Source organism: Oncorhynchus mykiss, chromosome 17 (assembly GCF_057628025.1).
Source record: "Oncorhynchus mykiss isolate SJ-2025 chromosome 17, ASM5762802v1, whole genome shotgun sequence".
NCBI classification, from domain to species: Eukaryota; Metazoa; Chordata; class Actinopteri; order Salmoniformes; family Salmonidae; genus Oncorhynchus; species Oncorhynchus mykiss.
This window is the reverse complement of record NC_143038.1, coordinates 24,901,300-24,926,413: the sequence shown is the minus strand read 5'-3', so window position 1 is coordinate 24,926,413 and position 25,114 is coordinate 24,901,300. Positions and strand designations below refer to the sequence as shown.

The 25,114-nt window shown below is 42.3% G+C and overlaps 2 protein-coding genes across 7 annotated transcripts in view; both read left to right on the top strand.

The window, feature by feature from the left end:
* The window catches only part of LOC110493845 (CMP-N-acetylneuraminate-beta-galactosamide-alpha-2,3-sialyltransferase 2), a 47,025-nt gene extending 37,078 nt beyond the window's left edge, over positions 1 to 9,947 (top strand). For all 6 annotated transcript variants that reach the window (XM_090205140.1, XM_090205138.1, XM_090205142.1 and 3 more), the window contains 5 exons: positions 4,863 to 5,056; positions 6,593 to 6,772; positions 7,470 to 7,515; positions 7,601 to 7,720; positions 8,438 to 9,947. In XM_090205140.1, the coding sequence (XP_090061266.1) occupies positions 4,863 to 5,056; positions 6,593 to 6,772; positions 7,470 to 7,515; positions 7,601 to 7,720; positions 8,438 to 8,608 (711 nt within the window). In that variant the 3' untranslated portion in view covers positions 8,609 to 9,947. The remainder of the gene's footprint in view (positions 1 to 4,862; positions 5,057 to 6,592; positions 6,773 to 7,469; positions 7,516 to 7,600; positions 7,721 to 8,437) is intronic.
* Positions 9,948 to 20,167: 10,220 nt separating this feature from the next.
* LOC149975879 (uncharacterized) lies at positions 20,168 to 23,414 on the top strand. Its single transcript, XM_090205137.1, has 3 exons — positions 20,168 to 20,239; positions 20,429 to 20,593; positions 22,587 to 23,414. Exons 1-3 carry the CDS (start codon positions 20,198 to 20,200, stop codon positions 22,710 to 22,712), a joined length of 333 nt encoding a protein of 110 aa, XP_090061263.1. The 5' UTR covers positions 20,168 to 20,197; the 3' UTR covers positions 22,713 to 23,414.
* Positions 23,415 to 25,114: the final 1,700 nt, after the last annotated feature.

Below are 25,114 nucleotides of genomic sequence, written 5' to 3'. Positions count from 1 at the left end.
ATTTAAGAGGTGAAAATAGACCAAATTATTAGGGTGAGGCACATTGAACGCCGTTTGGGTCTTTGCGTGTCAAAAAAGATACACGTCATATAACACTATTTGACACGTTAAATACGCTTTTAATTTGACACATCAAATAACACAATTATATTATAGAATGTTGTGCGTGCTGAATTTGCACTTGCAAGCCAAGCACCACCAATACTACCAGTAGCACTGTCAAAGCTGTAGCCAAACAAGCACAAACCAGGTCACGAATGATGTGTTTACAATAGCGCGTTGGTGAAAATAGACCAAATGATTAGGGTGAGGCACATGGGCTACTAACAGCTTACTACACAATATATACTTAGTATTACTTTCTTAGCTACAGAATAGATTTCTCCCTTGCATATTACATAATTTATGGAGCAACATACAATACATTTTTGGACTCACCTTGTGAAGGTGGCGCAGGGGTCCTTTGTGCGCAAATTTTGAAATCAAAGTCTGGCATTCTCTGAATTTATGGTGGGAACTTGGGGTGGGGGGGGAACACAACCACTCCATTGAATAGCAGGCTAATGTTAGTGGTTTCTTTGTAATGCTTGCAGTTAGCCACGGATTCCTTCCAAACGGCTCATTGTTGAATTTGCAATTGCCAACTTGTTGTGTAATCTTTATGTACAATGGCCGATGAGCACCGATACGTTTTATCTATAATTTCTCTTCATTATTTCTCTTCATATGACAAGGATTTCAAAAGGATTTGCCAGTAGATTGTCAACTTGATGACAACTGATGATGACTGCTAGCTAAGACTTTGAAAGTAAATGTTGACATGATCAGTCCAATCAAAGCTAATGTAAATATAATGTGATTTGATGTAATTCTGTGGCCAATGACCTTGAGCCTTCTTGGATGGGCACAATTTTTTTACCCCTTTTTTCTCCCCAATTTTCATGGTATCCAATTGGTAGTTAATCTTGTCTCATCGCTGCAACTCCAGTACGGACTCAGGAGTGGCGAGGGTCGAGAGCCGTGCGTCCTCCGAAACACAACTCAGCCAAGCCGCATTTCTTCTTGACACAGTGCCCACTTAACCCGGAAGCCAGCTGCACCAATGTGTCGGAGGAAACACTGTACACCTGGCGACCGTGTCAGTGTTATTAACTCAATTATTATTATTTCTTTTTTTACCTAAAAGTGTGTTGCTCAAAACAGCACTGAATGACGGGTCGCCACTGTGAAGTGCAGCTACGTCATGCAGCAAGACAATGATCCAAAACACACAAGTGCGTCTACAGAAAGCCTGAAAAGAAATGTTACGTTTTGGAATGAACCTAAACCCGACTGAGATGTTTTGGCAGGACCTGAAACGAGCTGTTCATGCTCAAAAACCCACAAATGTCGCTGAGTGGGCAAAATTTCTTCCACAGCGATGTGAAAGACTGATCAACAACTACAGGAAGCGTTTCGTTACAGTCATTGCAGCTAAAGGTGGTACAACCAGTTATTGAGAGTAAGGGGGCTATAGAGACCAACAGTGGAGGTGTCATAATACCCATTAAACCTAGCGGTCAAACAGGGAAATGGTTCCAATCGTTTTTCCACCATTCATTTTTCCCATGGGGAATTTTAGAAACTGTTTTTTTTGTGTATGTTTACCCTGTTTATCTGTCTCGGACAAGGTGACTTTTATCAATGTGCTCTAATAAGCATCAAAGTAGGCATCATGCAAGACCACAAATCCCTGCAAACTCCTGCACGTCATCTTTCGCTGACACCTTTGCTAACAGGTTTTGTGTCAATTTAAAACTTGCACAATACAGTTCACAGCATTTTCAATTTAAAGAAATGTAGCTCATTTATTCATTGTTTGACCGCTAAGTTTTATGGGTATTATGACACATACTGTGGTACTCTCTTACTTTTCGCACAGGGGCATTGGGTGTTGTTTATTAAATGAATGAAATAAGCATCATTTGGTTATTTGTTCACTCAGTTTCCCTTTATTTAATATTAGGTTTTGGTTGAAGATCTGATTTAAATTCAGTTTAAAAAAAATATGCAAGACTAGAGAAAATCTGAAAGGAGGCAAATATTTTTTTTATTGCACTGCATGTCCTGTTCACCACCATTCAATAATCAGTCATTTGAATAAAATCAAGACATGTGGCCAGCAAAAATTTGCTGACATGCATGAGAAATGTGTGTATTCCCACACATACTCATCTGTTATCATTTTATTCCTATGAGGGACTTAGTAGTCCTACTCTTATCTCTCAAGCATGCTGCAAATATCAATGTTTGAAGTCAACATTTTCTTCCGTGGCAAACGTCCAGTACATCTGGAAAAGACAGCCTCTGTGCTACACAGTGAAAACTAAATGTGCTCTGTTACTACCATCCTTCCATGGCCAAATGTCATTAAAACCTACTGCGGTGGATTCCATGCACTGTAATCGTCAGGGTGATTACTTTCCAAAAGAAACTCCCTGAAGGGACTGAGCAAAGAAAGGAGAACTCGCCATCCATAAGCCGTTCACCAGTCTGAGCATGTTTCAATATGTTTTATTTAAAGATAATTTGAGGCATTCAAGGTTTCGAAAGCAACACTAAAATAAGCTTGGCATTGTGATGGCTCCCGTGGCACTGAAAAGCAGTGGTCAGGACATACACACACTGTGTTGCCATAGTTGGTCTGATAAGAATGCCATGCCAGTGTACAGTTGAAGTCAGAAGTTTACATACACCTTAGCCAAATATATTTTACTCAGTTTTTCACAATTCCTAACATTTAATCCAAGTAAAAATTCCCTGTTTTAGGTCAGTTAGGTTCACCACTTTATTTTAAGAATGTGAAATGTCTAATGTCTGAATGGTAGTAGAGATAATTATTTATTTCAGCTTTAATTTCTTTCACCACAGTGGGTCAGAAGTTTACATACACTCAATTAGTATTTGGTAGCATTGCCTTTAAATTGTTTAACTTGGGTCAAACATTTCGGGTAGCCTTCCACAACCTTCCCACAATAAGTTGGGTGAATTTTGGCCCATTCCTCTTGACAGAGCTGGTGTAATGAGCCTCCTTGCTCGCACACGCTTTTTCAGTTCTGCCCACACATTTTCTATAGGATTGAGGCTTTAAGCCATTTTGCCACAACTTTGGAAGTATGCTTGGGGTCATTGTCCATTTGGAAGACCCACCAAGGTTTAACTTCCTGACTGATGTCTTAAGATGTTGCTTCAATATATCCACATAATTTTTCCTCCTCATGATGCAATCTATTTTGTGAAGTTCACCAGTCCCTCCTGCAGCAAAGCATCCCACAACATGATGCTGCCACCCCCTAGCTTCACGGTTTTACCTTGTGTTCTTCGGCTTGCAAGCCTCCCCCTTTTTCCTCCAAACATAACGACGGTCATTATGGCCAAACAGTTCTATTTTTGTTTCATCAGACCAGATGACATTTCTCCAAAAAGTACGATCTTTGTCCCCATGTGCAGTTGCAAACCGTAGTCTGGCTTTTTTATGGCGGTTTTGGAGCAGTGGCTTCTTCCTTGCTGATCAGCCTTTCAGGTTATGTCGATATAGGACTCGTTTTACTGTGGATATAGATACTGTTGTACCTGTTTCCTCCAGCATCTTCACAAGGTCCTTTGCTGTTATTTTGGGATTTATTTGCACTTTTAGCACCATAGTACGTTAATCTCTAGGAGACCGAAAGCGTGACCTTCCTAAGCGGTATGACGCCTGCGTGGTCCCATGGTGTTTATACTTCCGTACTATTGTTTGTACAGATGAACACGGTACCTTCAGGCATTTGGAAATTGCTCCCAAGGATGAACCAGACTTGGAGGTCTACAATTTTTGGAGGTCTTGGCTGATTTCTTTTGATTTTCCCATGATGTCAAGCAAAAAGGCACTGAGTTTGAAGGTAGGCCTTGAAATACGTCCACAGTTACATTTCCAATTGATTCATTATGTCAATTAGCCTATCAGAAGCTTCTAAAGCCATGACATCATTTTCTGGAATTTTCCAAGCTGTTTAAAAGGCACAGTCAACTTAGTGTATGTAAACTTCTGACCCATATGATTTGTGATACAGTGAATTCTAAGTGAAATAATCCATTTTAACAATTATTAGAAAAATTACTTGTGTCATGCACAAAGTAGATGTCCTAACCGACTTGCCAAAACTATAGTTTTTTAAAAATTAGTATTATTATTATTATTTTTTACCCCCTTTTCTCCCCAATTTCGTGATATCCAATTGTTAGTAGCTACTTTCTTGTCTCATCGTTACAACTCCCGTACGGGAGAGACGAAGGTCGAAAGCCATGCGTCCTCCGAAACACTACCCAACCAAGCCGCACTGCTTCTTAACACAGCGCACATCCAACCCGGAAGCCAGCCGCACCAATGTGTCAGAGGAAACACTGTGCACCTGGCGACCTGGTTAGCGCGCACTGCGCCCGGCCCGCCACAGGGGTCGCTATTGCGCGATGAGACAAGGATATCCCTACCGGCCAAACTCTCCCTAACCCGGACGACGCAAGGCCAATTGTGCGTTGCCCCACGGACCTCCCCGTCACGGCCGGCTGTGACAGAGCCTTGGCGCGAACCCAGAGTCTCTGGTGGGTTGGATGTGCCCTAGGCCACTGCGCCACCCGGGAGGCCCAAACTATAGTTTGTTAACAAGAATTTTGTGGAGCAAAACTAGTTTTAATGACTCCAACCTAAGTGTATGTGAACTTCCGACTTCAACTGTATATATTGCCCTGTTTTTCTTTGTTTGCCAAATGTGACCTCAGGCTTTAGTCCTGTGAGATATCATTGTCACCCCACACCTAAAGTGAATTTTAAACATTCCCATCAGGCTTTGCAGCGGTCTACCGATGAGCGGACGATATATGACGTGATCCAGAAGATGTTCCAGGTCATCGCTCCCCCTGTCGTGGATGTCCAACCCAAACAAGCTCAGTGCAGGAAGTGTGCAGTGGTGGGGAACTCAGGAAACCTGCTCGGCTCTCAATACGGCTCCTTGATAGACTCACATAACCGTGTCATAAGGTATGACCTAACTAGTTTTTTAAACTCTGCTACTGCTCTGTTCAATCGTTGGGCATGTTTTGAGTTCAACAACATTACATTCAAAAAGATGTATGTAAAACATTTTCAGAGACAGCAATGTATGTATGCATTAATTAATCATTTATACAATCATACAATTAATTTGACTTTCCTAAAAACAATAACCACATAACGGTAATCATTTATTTGAATGATACATCACTTGATAAGCAGGGTAAATCATGATGTAGCCTAGGCCTATTCACAATACAGGTGAATGCATATTCAATAGGAGTGTGCATGTATTGAACTAATTTTGGCTGATTTCATGGGGGAACAGTTGACAAGCAATCTGTTTCCCTTCTATTTGGGACTTAATTTATTGCACTGATCAACAGCATTTGCATAGAAATAGCTTATTTTAAAGAAGTGTGCACTGTCTCTATAACCAGTAATGACATCATTCATGAGGCAATAGGGGTGGAGGCGGCCCATCAGAGCCCTACACACACCGTTTCAGTTCGCTGAGGGAATAGATAGTCTTTTGGAGAGAAGTTAGAGACCAAGTGAATGAATTATGTTTTGGTAGCGATCAGCTTTGAAATCCAACATTTTGCGTTATGGTTTGCACACAAAGTACTAGGGTAGTGTATTGACGTTACAGTAGCTTAAGCTGTAAGCTAGCAAGAAAAGTTGGCCTGACAGAGCTGGAAGCTACCGGTATCTTGCATTGTAACGTGTTCTAGCCTATATGGACATTGTTTTATAAACAGTAGTTAACAGTTTTAAGATGCCGTGTCGCATTATTGAAGTGTATTCACTTTGGTTCAGCATGAGTGAGAAGCTAACATGATACAGCCTAGACTCCCAGTGCAGGCTAGGTGCGCTGTAGACAGACTTGATCCGTGAGACACATTTGACAGAGGTACCTAAAGTAACACAAATATTAGTACCGAACCGGTTTTCATGTTCTAGTATGAAAAAGCACCGACGTATCGGTATACCGTGCAACACTAGACCCAACACAACCAATCCATCAGTCAAAACAACCATTAAATAACCTTAACTACTTCTATGCAAATACATAGTCCAAACGAGCATGATTATCACATCATGGCCATTACCACAGTAAATTGGCCTTAACACCAACAGTCTAAAAGGCGTGGAGGTGGCATTACACAACCCCACCATGATCCAAACAACCCACAACCATTCACCTTGGCAGGATTAGGCATACTGAGCCTGAGGAACCAGTGACCAGGCTTCAGTTCCAGACAATCGTCAAACCACCTGACCCAATTACCATATCCCCTGAAACCAGTAAGGCATGCCAGATGAGCTCAATTAAGACTATACTTAGTTAAATCAGGTTGACTGTTTGGAATGAATTCACACATACACTACAGCCCAGTAGCTGCAGGGCTACCATGTTAAATCTAATTCAGTGTCTGATTGTTGCCTCGCACGCGACATCGGCACAGATTGGTTCATGACCTGCCTGTGAACTGAAACAATGGTTCTCTCTTCGCTGTAAAGGATGAATAAAGCCACCACAGCAGGGTTTGAAGCCGACGTGGGCAACAGAACGACGCACCACTTCATGTACCCTGAGAGTGCAGTGGACATCGCCCCTGGGGTCCACCTAGTTCTGCTGCCCTTTAAACTCCGTGATCTACAGTGGGTGGCCAGTGCCCTTTCGACGGGAGAGATCAAAACGTAGGTCCACTCTTTGCCAATCCCAAGCTTTTCACTGTCACTCCCAAATGTACAACTACTGACGACAACCACACAATACTGACCACAACTACTGACGACAACCACACAATACTGACCACAATTACTGACTACAAACACACATCTACCGACCACAACAACACTTGTCAAAGCACTCAACTGACTAATGCATGGTATGGGTCTGACTGACTACAACAGATGGCGTAATTCATTGTTGAGCTTTTTGACCTTGTCGTAGCCTGTTTTTGATGTGACTGTTGTCTTTGTCTATACATTGACATTTTAGCCATTTAGCAGATGCTCTTATCCAGAGCAGCTTACAGTTAGTGCATTCGTCTTAAGATAGCTAGGTGGGACAACCACATATCACAGTGTGAGTGGGAGCTGCCCTCCCGAAGGGGTGGAAGGGCCAAGAGACCAGAGGTGGCAGAACGAAGTACTCGGATTGGGGTGTAGGTTTTAAGCAGAGCCTGAATGTAGGGAGGGACGTTTCCTCTTGCTGCTCCCTAGGCAAGTACAATGGTCTTTTAGTCTATATTTAGAAGGTTCATGTTTTTATCGTGACAATGTTTTGCCTCTTGGCTAGGCCGTCATTATAAACAAGAACTGGTTTTCAACTGACCCACCTTGTTTAATAAAGGTCAAATAAAATAGTTGTCTTCCCTGCATGTTTCTTCAGGACATACATGAGGGTGAAAGGTCGGGTACAGGCTGACAAGGACAGGGTAAGGCTTATCATGGTGGGCAAAACTATTGAATGAATGTTGATTCGTTTTGTGTGTTAAAGCCTAATCACCCTCTCGTTTGCAGGTTATAGTGGTGAATCCAGCGTTCTTTAAGTACACCCACGACCGGTGGACAGAGCGCCATGGCAGATACCCTTCCACGGGCATGCTGGCAGTTATATTTGCCCTTCACATCTGCGATGAGGTGAGTATCCTTTGACATCAATAGGGGTTTTTCCATAGCAGCATCAGTGTCTCGCCAGTGATTATGTTAATGTAAGCTCTAGTGTCATTTTATGGGGGGAACTGTGTTTCCATAACCAGGGCTGACACTGAGGACTTGTGAAGAGCAGAATCAACAACCTTTGCAATATCAACACAGTTACTTTGTGAGATGGTGTTAACCGTGGAAGGTGATTAGCTCCTCTGGTCTAAAAAAAAATATATCCCAATGCCCCAGTGATTGGGAACATTGCCTTTGTGTAACCCAGGTGTCCTGGCTAAATTCCCAATCTGGCCCTCATAACATCATGGCCACCTAATCATCCCCAGCTTCCAATTGGCTCATTCATCCACCCTCCTCTCCCCTGTAACTATTCCCCAGGTCGTTGCTGTAATTGTGAATGTGTTCTCAGTCAACTTAACCTGGGGGGAAAAAGAAGAAGCTCATACTAAGCCATTGTTATGTAAATGCAAGCTGAAAAGTATATTTAGCCTCGCCTTGTCAGAACAGGTCCACTGAGGCCATAGTCCAGTGAATCACTTGAGCTGCGACATAGATGTGGAAACGGTCAGATTTTGTTTTGGGGGGGGGGGTAAATTCTCAGTGGAAATGGACTTCTCTTTAGTATCACAAGCCTGGCTGAAAGTAAACAGAATGCTAATAACACTAGTAATGCTAAACATTGCCGTCCTTCTCCAGGTGTCTGTGTTTGGCTATGGAGCTGACCAACAGGGGAACTGGCACCACTACTGGGAGGACAACCAGTACGCTGGTGCGTTTAGGAAAACTGGGGTGCACAATGCTGATTTTGAGACGGAGGTTATCCAAAAGCTGGACACAGAGGGCAAAATTAAGCTGCACAAGAGATGAGAATGAGCTAGGGTGGTGTGTACAGGACGAAGCCATTAGTGTTGGGTGTGGTGGTCAGAGACCGTCAAAGAGGGACATGAATCCTGGTCTCTGAAACTAGCACTGTGAGCTACACATACAACCAAAACCACAAACATAAGTCCTCAGACCAAAACAAGAACTTGAATCATGTCATTTGAGCATGCACTGCATGTCAACAGCATAATAAATGGCTGAAAATACATTTTAACAGGGACGGATAACCTCCACACATGCACGTTTTAGACAGATCATTAAAACGAACATAGAAAGTATGCGGAGCGGCTTACGCTGAGCCAGCTTATTTAGTTTCTTCCCTGTTCTGTACGTGTCGGCATGCTGCACCGAACTAGCCTTATACTGAAGAACCCTTCAAGAACCTGAGAGCCTTTGACTGAAGGGGTAAACCACAGAATCCGCATTAAGGACAGAAGAAGCCCTGTGTTGCAAGGGTGTAAAAACCACATCTGCGCGTATTTTTCTTTGTGAGGATGGAAAAGGGCACAGTTAGAGTTAGAGAATTTATACTGCATTGGAACTATAAGGATTGGTTTAATGTCTCTGTAGAAACAGTTTTGAGGTGCCATAGTAGTCAATGAAACCATATTAATGTACAGCTTTCACACCCAATTATGTTGCCTATTATTATGTTGCTCTGAACTTGATCTAATAACATGTTTTAGATTATGGAAATGTCACTTGTGTTGCCATCCCAAGGAATACAAATATTGAACGCTGTGTATGGAGGGAACACACGATGTGGTCATTAACAGTCTGCTTAATGTTGCACTATGATACCACATTCTTGTTTGGGGGGGATGCGGGGCGGGCTAGCCAGATGTCTGATTAATTTCTAAAAAAGAATGAACACTTCAATAAGAGCGATTCCAGTGATGTGCCTTCTGAGCCAGTTTAACAGGGAGTTTTGATAACTTTTTTTTTATACGGATGTATGAACCTTTGTGTCAAAGACTGAGTCCCGCTGTTATTAGAGTTATGATCTATGACCACTGATAAGACAGTTGTGACCCGATGAGTAACAATTAACACCTTCAATTAAAACCAGAAACAATGAATGCAACTTTAATATCATCATTAACTAAACATTAAGTTTGTTTGTTTCAAAGTCGGCTCCTATTTTAAATAAAATCTCAAAACCATTTAGGATTTTTAAAACAAAAGTAGATTGGTACCCAATACAATACTTTTAATAAAACATAAGAAACCATACCTTTTTTGTATTTGTGAGTATGTGTGTGATTGACTATGATGAACCTGTGGTGTCTTTAAAAACATTAAATAAAAGCATACTGAACAATCACCACACCGCCTCCCTTTTTAATTTAGAAACGGATTGAATCCTGGCCTACGTTTTTATAACAACGTGAAATGCTTGTGTAGGTAAATACAGTGACCCCTTTGACTGGCAGTGTAATTTGACACAATATCTTTGGGCAAAACTTGACTTGTTACAAAGGCTGTGTAGTGTGTGCAACTACTATTCCACCCCCCCACGTTGGGTTTCTGGGATAGTTATATCACATGATATCCTGTACAAAAGGGAATCTTTAGGTTGGACTAGACCCGCAATACTTGTCTGTCCATCTTTCTTTCCATTGTTTTCTTTCCTAAGTAACTTTGCTCTCCCTCACATTGTTCACTGTGCTCATACTCTTATCTACCTCTCTCTTTCTCTCTCCCTGCTGCTCTACATCTTGTGCGATGTACGTCTTGGCCAGGGCCTGCCGAGGGATATTGTCGAGGGTAAAAAGGGTGACTCATTGTTGCAGATATGGAGACTGAATGGAACACGGGCCAAGATTGAATCAGATCGAGCGCATAGCAGATGTTTTGGAGGTGTTAGAAGTGTAACTGAGTATGACCTGACATATCGTGAGCGGCTGCTCTTGTGCGTCACAGACCGCTCCCTTATTATCCCTACCGCATTAGTTCAAAGTGGTGCTAGAAAGTGTAGGCTCTATCGATTTTAGAAATAATAACTCTCACAAGTCAAACCATTGATGTTAGGCTAATGCATGTTTTTTATGTTGGGGCCCTATTCAATCCATAGCGCTGAAGACCTGCTTTTATAGCTCGAAGACCTGCTTTTATTGACAATAAAAGGCAATGTTCCCACGGTCGCGGAGATTGCATTCACGGTAAATGCTGCATATGTCGGCTCAATCAGAAATGACCTTTACATTTTAACGCTGATCATCTGCGATACGGATTGAATCCAATCCATAATGTAGATGGGGGGGGTTTATGGCCTATCAGCAGGTCTCTAAAGTGCAATGAAATATGTTTCTGTGTGCGACCAAGAGTTTTATTTCTGGAGCACTGTGAGACTATGAAAACAAATCTCCCAGATAATAATTGTTTAAATGTTAAGGCTTCGCAGTAGCGTTGTTCCCGAGTGCCCTAGATAACAAAGTGAGTGCAGATTCGATAGCGTCATGGTTGCACCATTACCACAGTGAAAACTTGCTTCTGGCCAAACCAGTTTAAAAGATCTGACCCATATTATTACCGGTGCAACATTTTTATCTTCTTTTAGTGGATTGCTGGGGCGCTCCTAACTGTTTTGAGTTGAGAGCACCAGTGCTACCAATTGTTTTATTTTATTTAGAGCCCTGCCTATCTGTCCAATTCGCAGTGGTGGATAAAGTGCCCAACTGTCATACTTGAGTTAAAATACCTTAATAGAAAATGACTCAAGTAAAAGTCACCCAGTCAAATTTGAGTAGAACTTGAGTAAAATTCTAAAAGTATTTGGTTTAAAATATACTTAAGTATCAAAAGTATAAATCATTTCAAATTCCTTATATTAAACAAACCAGATAGAACCTTTTTCTTTTTTTCTTTTTATTGACGGATAGCCAGGGGCACACTCCAACACTCAGACATAATTTACAAACAAAGCATGCGTGTTTAGTGAGTCCGCCAGATCAGAGGCAGTAGGGAGGACCAGGATGTTCGGTTGATAAGTGCTTGAATTGTACTATTTTCCTGTCCTGCTAAGCATTCAAAATGTAACAAGTACTTTTGGGTGTCAAGGAAAATGTATGGAGTGAAAGACCCATATTACGGGTGCACATTTTTTATCTTCCTATAGTGAATCACCGGGACCACATTTGACATTCATAAACCAAGTTCAGCGTTATAGCGCAATAGAAATTTAAAGGCAATGTTACGGCATTAGAAGAGACTGCATTCATGGTAAACGCTGCATTTGTCGGCTTAATCATAAATTACCTTTACATTTCAATCGCACGATAACACTGAACTTCTGTGATCCAGATTTAATGAAGCCCTGAATCTAGCCCAAGGTCTGGTCGGAACCAATTCCAGCTGTCCCGCTGTCCAGACTGCTGCATGAACCTTTCGCCTTGTTTCGCAAACTGACAAGTTTCTATTTTGGATGGCCATCTCCTAACTCAATCAGGATATTATTCTGTTAATTATTACGCAGATAACAAAGAAAACTTATGATTTTGAACAGGAATTCCCGTGGGCCATCACATTTACTGTAAATCACATTAGTTGGAGACCATTTGGATTTTGACAAAGAGACAATAAATTATGATTCTGGATGTAACAACAGTAAAAGTCTTTAAGGTCCCAGTGTTTGGTACAGCTGTGACAGCGTGTTGGTTTCGAAACAACATTGACCCCCCTGGCTCTGTAAAGGGGGCATTTTGACTAGTTAACCCTGGGATTAGTTAACCGCATGGCAAGCGGTACCGGAGTGCCAAGTCTGGGACCAAAAGGCACCTGAACAGCTTCTACCCCCAAGCCATAAGACTGCTGAAGAGTTATTCAAATGGCTACCTGGACAATTTATATTGACCCCCTTATTATTTATTTCTCTTAAAACCTCTTAAGGATCTGACCCTTTAAAATAAAAAATAATTGCCTAAAATGACATACCCAAATCTAACTGCCTGTAGGTCAGGACCTGAAGCAAGGATATGCATATTCTTGATACCATTTGAAAGGAAACACTTTTAAGTCTGTGGAAATGTGAAATTAATGTAGGAGAATATAACACATTAGAGCTGGTAAAAGATAATACAAGGAAAAAAAACATGATTTTTTAATGATTTTTTTAAATAATTTTTGAAATGCAAGGAATGGTCACAATGTAATGATGGCGCCGGAGAAGACAGCTGATGTTTTATGTGTCCCCAACCAAATGTGATTTTTTTGTTTGTTTCATAATTTTTGTACATAATGTTGCCGCTACCGTCTCTTATGACCGAAAAATAAATAACTTCTGGACATCAGGACTGCGATTACTCAACCCGGACTGGCAGAATACTTTTTTTCCTTTAACGAGTCTGACGAGCACGACGTGAATGATATACTGCTCTCCCGGGAACAGGCCCAGATTCCCGTGATTTGCATGGAGAAAAAGGGGCCAAAGGACGGGCTGCCTTCTGAGAATTTGTAGACAATCGAATAAACACGCACTTCCTTCCATTCTACTAGCAAACATACAATCTTTGGAAAATAAAATAGATGAAGATTAAAGAAGATTAAACTACCAACGCGACATTCAAAACTGTATCTTATGCTTCACGAGACATGGCTGAATGACGACACTATCAACATACAGCTGGCTGGTTATACGTTGCACCGGCAGGATAGAACAGCGGCATCAGGTGAGACAAGGTGCGGCAAACTATTTATTTTTGTAAATATCAGCTGGTGCACAATATTTAAGGAAGTCTTAAGCTATTGCTTGCCTGAGGTAGAGTATATCATGATAAGCTGTAGACTACACTATCTACCTAGAGAGTTTTCATCTGTATTTTTCGTAGCTGTTTTACATACCACCACAGACAGAGGCTAGCACTAAGACCGCATAGGATGAGCTGTATTCCGCCATAAGCAAACAAGAAAATGCTCACCCAGAGGCAGCACTCTAAGTAGCCGGGGACCTTAATGCAAGGAAACTTAAATCCATTTGACCAAATTTCTATCAGCATGTTAAATTGTATTTTTATTTTTATTTCATCGTTATTTAACCAGGTAGGCTAGTTGAGAACAAGTTCTCATTTACAACTGCGACCTGGCCAAGATAAAGCATGGCAGTGTGAACAGACAACAACACAGAGTTACACATGGAGTAAACAATAAACAAGTCAATAACACAGTAGAAAAAAAGAAAAAAAGACTATACATTGTGTGCAAAAGGTATGATAGGTAGGTAGGTGAATAATTACAATTTTGCAGATTAACACTGGAGTGATAAATGATCAGATGGTCATGTGCAGGTAGAGATACTGGTGTGCAAAAGAGCAGAAAAGTAAATAAATAAAAACAGTATGGGGATGAGGTAGGTAAATTGGGTGGGCTATTGTGCAACCAGAAGAAAAAAAACTCTGGACCACCTTTACTCCACACACAGAGACGCATACAAAGCTCTCCCTCGCCCTCCATTAGGCAAATCTGACCATAATTATATCCTCCTGATTCCTGCTTACAAGCAAAAATTAAAGCAGGAAGCACCAGCAACTAGATCAATAAAAAAGTGGTCAGTTAAAGCAGATGCTAAGCTACAGGACTGTTTTGCTAGCACAGACTGGAATATGTTCCTGGCTTCCTCCGATGGCATTGAGGAGTACACCACATTGGCTTCATCAATACGTAAGTGCATCGATGACGTCGCCCCCACAGTGACCGCACGTACATACCCCAACCAGAAGCTATGGATTACAGGCAACATCCGCACTGCATTACAGGCTAGAGCTGCCGCTTTCAAATCCTGCTATGCCCTCCGAAGGACCATCAAACAGGCAAAGTGTCAATACAGGACTAAGATCGAATTGTACTACACCAGCTCTGATGCTCGTCGGATGTGGCATAGCTTGCAAACCATTACAGATTATAAAGGGAAGCACAGTCGAGAGCTGCCCAGTGACACGAGCCTACCAGATGAGCTAAACTACTTCTATGCTTGCTTCGAGGCAAATAATACTGAAACATGCATGAGAGCACCAGTTGTTCCGGAAGACTATGTGATCATACTCTCCGCAGCTGATGTGAGTAAGACCTTTTAAACAGGTCAACATTCACAAGGCTGCAGGGCCAGATGAATTACCAGGACGTGTACTGCGAGCATGCGCTGACCAACTGCCAAGTGTCTTCACTGACATCTTCAACTTCTCCCTGTCCGAGTCTGTAATACCAACATGTTTTAAGCAGACCACCATAGTCCCTGTGCTTAAGAACAATAAGATAACATGCCTAAATGACTACCGACCCTTAGTACTCACGTCTGTAGCCATGAAGTGCTTTGAAAGGCTGGACATGGCTCACATCAACACCATTATCCCAGAAACCCTAGACCCAGTCCAATCTGCATACCGCCCCAACATATCCACAGATGATGCAATCTCTATTACACTCCACACTGCCGTTTCCCGCCTGGACAAAAGGAACACCAATGTGAGAATGTTATTCATTGACTACAGCTCAGCGTTCAACACCATAGTGCCCTCAAAGCTCATCAATAAGCTAAGGACCCTGGGATTAAACACCTCCATCTGCAACTGAATCCTGGACTTCCTGACGGGCCGCCTCCAGGTAGTAAGGGTAGGTAACAACACATCCGCCATGCTGATCCTCAACACATGGGCCCCTCAGGGGTGCGTGCTCAGTCCCCTCCTGTGCTCCCTGTTTACTCATGACTGCACGGCCAGGCATGACTCCAACACCATCATTAAGTTTGCAGATGACACAAAAGTGATAGGTCTGATCACCGACAACAATGAGACAGCCTATAGGGTGGAAGTCAGAGACCTGGCCATGTGGTGCCAGGACAACTCAAGGTGATCAAGACAAAGGTGATGATTGTGGACTACAGGAAAAGGAGGACAGAGCACACACCCATTCTCATCAACGGGGCTGTAATGGAGCAGGTTGAGAGCTTCAAGTTCCTTGGTGTCCACATCACCAACAAACTAACATGGTCTAAGCACACCAAGACAGTCGTGAAGAGGACACAACTGTTTTCTCTGCTACTGCACGGCAAGTGGTACCGGAGCGCCAAGTCTAGGTCCAAGAGGCTTCTAACAGCTTCTACCCCCAAGCCATAAGACTCCTGAACATCTAATCAAATGGTTACCCAGACTATTTGCATTGTCCCAACCCCCCCCCCCCCCCCCTCCTCTTTTACACCGCTGCTACTCTCGGTTGTTATCTATGCATAGTTATTTTAATAACTCTACCTACATGTACATATAACCTCAACCAAACGGTGCCCCAGCACATTGACTCTGTACCAGTATCCCCCTATCTATCGTCACGCTATTGTTATTTTACTGCTGCTTTTTAATTACTTGTTACTTTTATTTGTTATTCTTATCCGTATTTTTTTAAACTGCATTGTTTGTTAGGGTCTCTTAAGTAAGCGATTCACTGTAAGGTCTACACTTGTTGTATTCACATGTGCGAAAAGTCCAATTGGATTTGAATGTAATATTCCAGGTTAGGTGCAATTTCGATTTGGGCCACTAGATGGAAGCAGGTTATGTGCAAGGTTTTAGACTGATCCATTGAACCATTGCATTTCTGTTCAAAATGTTGTATCAAGTCTGCCCAAATGTGCCTAATTGGATTATTGATACATTTTCAAGTTCATAACTGTGCACTCCTCAAACAATAGCATGGTATTCTTTCACTGTAATAGCTACTGTAAATGGGACAGTGCAGTTAGACTAACAAGAATGTAAGCTTTCCGCCCATATCAGTTATGTCTAGATATGTCGGGAGCCGCCATCAGTAATACCCATATAGAACTGTCACTTTAGTGTTTGTTTCTTTCAATTTGCATTATTCCATTCCTTTTACCTTTCTTTAAACTGTTATGTCCGTATACTTGTTCCTGAAGGTTGTTAGCATTAATGGATCATATTAGGCTAACGTTGTGCAATAATTTAGGACATGTAGCCTTCATTATGGAACTCACATACTAGGCTAAACCTTGAGCCTGGCGCACGGTTCGCAACGACTGGACCATTGTCAGTTCCATGATTAGTGAGGATTAGGGTAGATTTATAGGACTATGTTTTTTCCGCCTTCCAATATTTCATGAATTGAACTTGAATATGACAACTTTTAGGATGAATCAAACCTCAAACGTATTTTTATTATTAATCAATATATTTTGTGCGTAAAACTCTCCAAACTAGTTTTTTTTTAAAAATGATTCACAGATTTCCTAACCCAGAAATGTGCCTAAATAATTTACAAGATCATAGTATTTCAGCGCTTTAATTCAATTTATTCAACGCGTGCAAGAGAACCACGCTTGCAAAGCCTGGTGCGCACCTGAATAAGGTAAGTCTGAATACCAACTACTGAGATGTGCGTTGGAAAGGCGTGCGTAGCAAAGGCATACATTTCTTAAATCTGAATCGGGCCCCAAGAACCTAGTCTGCAGGCGCCTTTAACTCTAAACTTAAATTTTAAAAAATGTCATGATTTTTTGCAGCTGGCCCATCTTGCAGAAATCCCTCAGTTCTGCCTCAAGGACAAGACTCATCCCAATAAACGTCAATCTAGCAAATAATTAAGAATATCTGTGCAAATGGACCAATTAAGCAAGTGTTGTAATGTATTGTATTTTGCCACAGTGTGATCGTGAGAGCTTCATATTGTGGCTCCGCATGTGTGAAGTTTGTTTTCCAGACATTAGTGCCTGCTGTTTTGTTTTTGTTTCTCTCTCAGAGACGAGGTGGGCAAGACAGGGCTGAATATAGCTTGGAGATTAAATAACACTCACCTGACAACACACCTGCCTACAGCTGGATGTCATTCTCTCACAGCTACACTGTTCTAGGACTGGACAATTCAAGTAATCAACTAAACCAATTCACTTGTCATTCATAGCCAGCAGCACCTCCTTGTCAGTATATGTTTTTTGCTCCCTCGTCTGTGGACACCGAACTAAGCAGATTTATTTTGTAATGATAAATAGATTTCCATAGCGTAGACAAAAAATGAAAAGTGCTCAGTTCAGAAGCAGTGAAGGTTCCAGTCCCAGTTCATGCTATCAACTATGATATATAGTATGCACTGTCTGTGTTTCTATACGTTTCTGTGTTTAGGGCGGTAGGTAACCTAGTGTTAAGAGCATTGGGCCAATAACCGAAAGGTTGCTGGATCGAATCCCCGAGCTGACAAGGTAAAAATCTGTTGTTCTGCCCCTGGAAAAAGGCAGTTAACCCACTGTTCCCCGGGCGCCGAAGACGTGGATGTCGATTATGGCAGCCCCCCGCACCTCTCTGATTCAGAGGGGTTGGGTTAAATGCGGAAGACACATTTCAGTTGAATGCATTCAGTTGTGCAACTGACTAGGTATCCTCCTTTCCCTATATTGTATGATATATGATGATTGACACACTACAATTCTCCTGTTGTGTGTTGTGTACCAGATCAACCAGTCCCAGTTCAACATGCACGTGGAGTACAGCTGCATCAGGATGATCTGTACGAGAGTGATGACGACCTGGACGACAAGGTCAGCAACATTATGTTACATCTTGATCTTGTTCATTAGGCACCAAATGGAAGAACACCGATTAAACAGGGAGGAACTATTTGAACTTGTCCAATAAGAAACACTTTTTTTCTTGTTACAAAACATTTAACAATGTTTTCTGTTGCATGCTCTAATAATCAACGCAACCCAGTCGTTCACAACTCTATGGTATCTGGTGAGATCCTGATTGGGAGGTGTTAGTTGATCAGAAATATATTGTTTGTTATGTCTGCTGTTTAGAGTGTGTTTGTTTGTGACTCTCTTAGACGGGTCCGGTGAAGAAGGACGGATCCGGCCCTTCAGTCTGTACCAGACCCACACCAGCTCCTCCAGCCTGGACCGAGGACTAGCAGGAGGAGGAGGAGATGGACTCTTCAGTTCACGGACCAGGCTGGCCCTGGTCCGTGATCAGAAGCGTGAGGTTTACACCATTCCCATCACTCACACATGCAGCATGGACAGCTCCCTGTCACCTTCACCCTCATCTGCTCCCCCTTTCCCTCCCAGAGTCAAAGGTGAGTCACAATCAGTCTTCTCTCCTTCAACCCAGACTGCAGTTTTCTAGGATTTAGGAACTGACTGTCTATACCATTGAGATGCATAAAAAGAAAATAGATCTAGACCTGGGATGGGCAATAATTAAATAAATCGGACGGAGGTCCGCACAAATACATTTTTTGGACCGATTAGTTCGCCAGCCGGAAAAAGGGTTGTTATTATCGGTCCATTAGCATGTCTTCATACTTTTATCTGGTTTTAGAAGTTCAATTGTAGCCCAGAAAATATAAATATATCAAGCCACCACAGGCCACATTTATTCGGCTCACGGGCCTTACTTGCCCACCCGTGATCTAGACAGTACACCAATGTGCTTAGTTGACAGACACTCCTTGACAGCAATATTATTGGACAGTCACAAGGGCATAGACAAATGGGACACTGTCTTGTGCAGTTTTCTTAACTTATATCCAGATGGTCTCTGTCTTTTACGGATGGCCAATGTTAAACCATGTTATATATTATAAAGATGTAACTTGTGTTTTCCAGGTCCAAACGTCCCTCCCCCTCCTACCCAGTCAGCCCACCTGAGGGCTGATGTGATGTCATCATCCCCACCACCAGTAGCAGCAGCAAGAAGAGGACCCCCCCTCTGCCTCTGGTTATCCACCACAAGCGCACCTAATTAGAGCCCACCAATAGATGCCCTACAGCCACCATTTCTCCCGACAGAGCCACGGAGGTATGTCACATCACAGCAGCAGCTTCCATTATGTAGAAACAGTATGCCCACTTCTGAATGATAGAAACAGTTTATCTGTACATGATAATATATATTTTTTTTTTAACTGCACTAGTCTTGAAATACTTTGTTAATTTTGGGCAGCAACATGTCCATTGACCTCAGTTTGTTTTGTATCTCTGGGGCAGGGACCTGTGGGGACTGAACGGTAGTCTCTGACTTAGTGTTGACTGTGATCTGTTAATCGTCTGTGTAGATTATGGTGTACCATAATAGAGGCTATGGTGGTCCAGGGTCATCCTTTCAGAACTGTGTGTTACTTCTATGACAAATTTATTTTGGCATACTGTGGTAATACTGACCTCGTTTGCTTAGAGGATTAACTACCTGAAATTGGTTTTGAAGGGAGTTTTCAATGAATAGTACATTAATTATGGGTATTGCAATACATGACCCAGCAGTGATGTTTCAATCACCAGATCTGATATGTAGTACTATCACCAGATAAATCCATTTATTCTGTCATAACACTGGGCCAACTCTATATTGGCCTAGAATCAATCCAGATCGCGGAAGTTCTGCGCTATAGTGTAATTGATGTTTAAAGGCAATGTTCCCACGTTCGTGGAGACTGCATTCACGTTAAACACTGCATATATCAGCTCAGTCAGAAATTACCTTTAAATTTAAATCGCGTTATAACGTGGATCTTCCGCAGTCCAGATTGAATCTAGCCCATTGTCTTGCCCCATCTATTTCAGCACAGAGTCTCCAAAATACTATGTCACTGCCCTCAACTCCCTATCTGAACTGCCAGAGAGAGGTAAACTATTCTATCTATATTTTACAAATTTAATCGATTTTACTCTGTTGTATCACACGTGAAAGCACACCTCTTTCTTGAAGTGGAAAAACCACATATAGTATGCTCTCTAGATGCTATAGAATTCAACTACATTTACTTCACAGGCATAATGTCTTTATTGCTCTCTCTCCCTGTTGTGTCACCCAGGATTCTGCGCAGATGGAGCAAGCAACTCGTCCCACTTTCTCTATCAGATGTCTCAACCCATCAGCAGAAACCCTCCCCACATCTCCTCACACCTTCATCCTGGAGTCCAATGGGGCCTTCTCCCACTATGGCAACGCCCTGCACCCTCTGCCCAGGAGATCACTGGTGAGAGTTGGCAGAGTGGCACATTTCCTCAGAAAATGTTATTTTTTGTTCACAGTAATTTTCCACCTCAAAGTAGTGTATTTTCGTAATCTATAGTTTGATATGTTTGGTAGTTCAATTTAGTAGAGGCCAAGGCTAGCAGGCTATATTTCAGTTTTAGTATTACTGTATATACACTACATTACCAAAAGTATGTGGACAACATGCTCGTCGAACATCTCATTCCAAAATCATGGGCATAGTGCTGCTATATAGCCTCCACTCTTCTGTGAAGGCTTTTCCACTTGATGTTGGAATATTGCTACTGGGACTTGCTTCCATTCAGCCACAATAACATTAGTGAGGTCAGGCACTGATGGTGGGAGATTAGGCCTGGCTCACAGTCAGCGTTCCAATTCATCCCAAAGGTGTTCGATGGGGTTGAGGTCAGGGCTGTGTTCCAGTCAAGTTTTTCCACACCAATCTTGACAAACCATCCTGTACGGACCTCGCTTTGTGCATGGGGGATTGTCATGCTGAAACAGGAAAGGGCCTTCCCCAAATTGTTGCCACAAAGTTGCAAGCACAGAATCGTCTAGAATGTCATTGTATGCTGTAGCATTAAGATTTCCCTTCACTGAAACTAAGGGGCCTAGCCCGAACCATGAAAAACAGACCCAGACCATTATTCCTCCACCAAACTTTACAGTTGGCACTGAGGAAGGTAGCGTTCTCCTGGCATCCACCAAACCCAGATTTGTCCGTCAGACTGCCAGACGGTGGAGCGTGATTCATCACTCCAGAGAACGCATTTCCACTGCTCCAGAGTCCAATGGCGGCGAGCTTTACACTACTCCAGCCGACGCTTGGCGTTAAATATGGTGATTTTAGGCTTGTGTGCGGCTGCTCGGCCATGGAAACCCATTTCATGAAGCTCCCGACGAACAGTTCTTCTGCTGACGTTGCTTCCACAGGCAGTTTGGAACTCGGTAGTGAATGTTGCAACCGAGGACAGACGATGTTTACGCACTATGCTCTTCAGCACTTGGCGGTCCCGTTCTCTGAGCTTGTGTGGCCTACCACTTCTTGGCTGAGCCATTGTTGCTCCTAGAGTGTTTCCACTTCACAATAACAGCACTTACAGTTGACCGGGGCAGCTCTAGCAGGGTAGAAATGTGACAAACTAACTTATTGGAAAGGTGGCATCCTATTGACAGTTTTTATTTTATTTAACCTTTATTTAACCAGGAAGGGCTCATTGAGATTAAAATCTCTTTTTCAAGAGCGCCCTGGCCCAGATAGGCAGCACCAAGTCATTACAAAAAAATTACAGACAGACAACATGAAAAACTACAAGTAATCTAGTAAAAACCATTGAATTCACAAGAGTATAAAACAGCAAATTAAAAACATTGACAGGTCAGGGAATCAGCCTCAAAATCCTTCATCAGTGCCACGTTGAAAGTCACTGAGCTCTTCAGTAAGGCCATTCTACTGCCAATGTTTGTCTATGAAAATTGCATGGTGTGTGCTCAATTTTATACACCTGTTAGCAACGGGTGTGGCTGAAATAGTCAAATCCACTCATTTGAAGGGGTGTCCACATACGTTTGCATATATAGTGTAGTTGTTTCTACATCCAAAGGCCAGGCATTTTTATCTGTGTTTTTTTGGACAAGCTACCCTTGGATACTCCAAGTTGACAATAGAGCCATCTATAGGAGGCAAACAGTTGGAAACTCTTAGTCACCACAGCAGGATTGGTTCACCTAACCTCAGAGATCTTTAGTTAATCTGATGATAGCAAAATATGTCTTTTGACATTTTCCCTGACTCATTACTGTTGGGCATACACCTATTTTTCTTCAATGATATGGGGGTTTTCCTCCTCAGAGCAAATATGTTATTTTGGTTAAGCACAGGTTTGGCTTAGTCACCTTTAGGGATGATGTAATGTTTTTCTTTCCTTACTGGTGTTTTTCATTCAATAGTGATGTGGTGTTTCTCTCTCCAGCCCAAGCTAAAAATGAGGCGGGTCCAAGCCATCTACGACTGTGAGATGACCACCAATGATGAGCTCACCTTCAACAAGGGCGAGATATTGGTTGTGCTGGAGGAAGACGATGCTGATTGGTGTTAAGGAATCTGTGTTACAGGTAGAAGTTCTCAGACACAGATCTAGCATCAGATTACCCTCCACAAATCCGTTTCGGTGGTGTGCCTTCTTCACTGTGTTCATTTCAAAGTCTTTGGGCAACAGCTAAATTGATATAATAGTGAACAAAAGGCGCTACAATTAACTCAGCTGCTTGCAATTGGCACTGACTTTAACCATTGGAGGGGTAGACTATTAGTGATCAGTGTTTATGAAGGGACTTCTTACTTGCATTCACTCATACATTCTGTGTTGTACAGGCTGGTCAGTCATGCATAGCTACAGGATTGGGTCTGCTCTTTTGTTTCTGTTTAAATAATCAAATTGTATTAAACTGAAGCCTGTACTCTGGAGTGGGATCAATTTGGAGCCCATTCCCAACAATGCAGTGTGAAAAAGTAAGACAAATATTTGCTAAATAAAAAAGGAAATAATAACACAAAAACAAAACCAAGCCTATATACAAGGTGTACCAGTCTGAATAAATGTGCAGGGGTACGAGGTAGTTTAGGTAATACAGTATGTACATGTGGGTAGGGGTGAAACTGACTAGGCAATCAGGATATATAATAAACAGTGTAGCAGCAGCATATGTGAAGTGTGTCTATGTGTGAGTTTGTGTGAGCCAGTGGAGGTTCCTCAGAGGGGGAAGGGGAGGACGATCCTACTCAGTGAATTTCATAAAAATAGAAATAGTGAAACATTAAAAAAGTGATTTTGCAGCATGAAAAGACATGTTGTCCACCGAATCAGAGGATCAGATAATGAATCTAGTACTGAAAGCAAAGCTAACACTGCAGTGCATAAAATGTGGTGTGTAGTTGACTCAGAGCGAGAAAGACAATAGTTGAACAGTTAACAAATATATTTTTTCAAAAATTAAGGAGAAGTGTTGTATTTTTTCCACTTTCACTTTGACTTAACTAGCTAATTTAGCCTACTTATACATCCGGCTCAAACAAGGAAGAATGCTGGCTAAGGCTATCCAACACTGGAACTCTTCCAAGTCAAGGTAAGCTTTCGGTTTTATTCGTTTTTATAATTCGTTGTGTAACTGCTCATCTACTTGCTGTACACTATACGACGTGATTAAGGCAGATTTACTAGCGTGTTAGTTCTAGTAGCTATGGTGACTATGACATTGGCTAATATGGTGACAACAATGTAGGGGTAGCTGAAGGTTTGGCTTGGAAAGTATTTTTCGCCTAGTGACAGACAGCTGTTGTGTTGTGCACTGAAGACAACAAGCGAAGGGAAAAGGTGAGAGGAGGAGAGTGTGTAGATGAGAGAAGAAATCACACAACGAGCAAAGTGACATCACACATCCCAACTTGCATTTTTTTTTATTGGTTTAGAAGACAAAATAAGAGTGACAACGTCATTTTTGCCTATTGAAACACAGAGCAGACACCTGAACCTTATTTTGATTTAGAATGTGTTTGGTTGTGTACATGTGAGGTGATTTGAATGGGGAGATCATGTGATGACAGTGGGCCTTTAAGCAGTTAGTTCAGATTAAATCTATACAGGTCTTTACACAGCTAGATCCATTGATCCACCTATGCTGCTATGTCTTACCTGAACCACTTGTCAGCCATAGCTCTATTAAAATACATTGTTGATCTCTTTACCCTCCTAAATCCTCCCATCCCTGTGTTCATGGGGCTCTACCTGCCTCTAGGGGTGTATATAATAGTCTGGGCTGACACAAATTTAATTTCTTGTTAGGTGACAAGTGACACAAGGTTCTAGATCATAAACTCAGCAAAAAAAGAAGCGCCCCTTTTTTCAGGACCCTGTCTTTCAAAGATAATTCATAAAAATCCAAATAACTTCACAGATCTTCATTGTAAACAGTTTAAACACGGTTTCCTGTGCTTGTTCAATGAACCATAAACAATTAATGAACATGCACCTGTGGAACGGCCATTAAGACACTAATAGCTTACAGACGGTAGGCAATTAAAGTCACGGTTATGAAAACTTAGGACACTAAAGAGGCCTTTCTACTGACTCTGAAGAATGCCAAAAGAAAGATGCCCAGGGTCCCTGCTCATCTGCGTGAACGTGCCTTAGGCATGCTGCAAGGAGGCATGAGACTGCAGATGTGGCCAGGCCAGGGCCAGTCCGTACTGTGAGACGCCTAAGACAGCGCTACAGGGAGACGGGACGGACAGCTGATCGTCCTTGCAGTGGCAGACCAAGTGTAACAACACCTGCACAGGATCAGTACATCCGAACATCACACGTGCGGGACAGGTACAGGATGGCAGCTACAACTAGCTGAATTACACCAGGAACGCACAATCCCTCCTTCAGTGCTCAGACTGTCCGCAATAGGCTGAGAGAGGGTGGACTGTGGGCACAAACCCACCGTCGCTGGACCA

Bases quoted from the DNA above. Each gene is read 5' to 3' on its own strand.
- LOC149975879 (XM_090205137.1), top strand. From the start codon at position 20,198: ATGTCACTGCCCTCAACTCCCTATCTGAACTGCCAGAGAGAG. The intron at 20,240-20,428 runs GTAAACTATTCT...TGTGTCACCCAG, and splicing joins ATCTGAACTGCCAGAGAGAG to GATTCTGCGCAGATGGAGCA. The intron at 20,594-22,586 runs GTGAGAGTTGGC...TTCTCTCTCCAG, and splicing joins CTCTGCCCAGGAGATCACTG to CCCAAGCTAAAAATGAGGCG.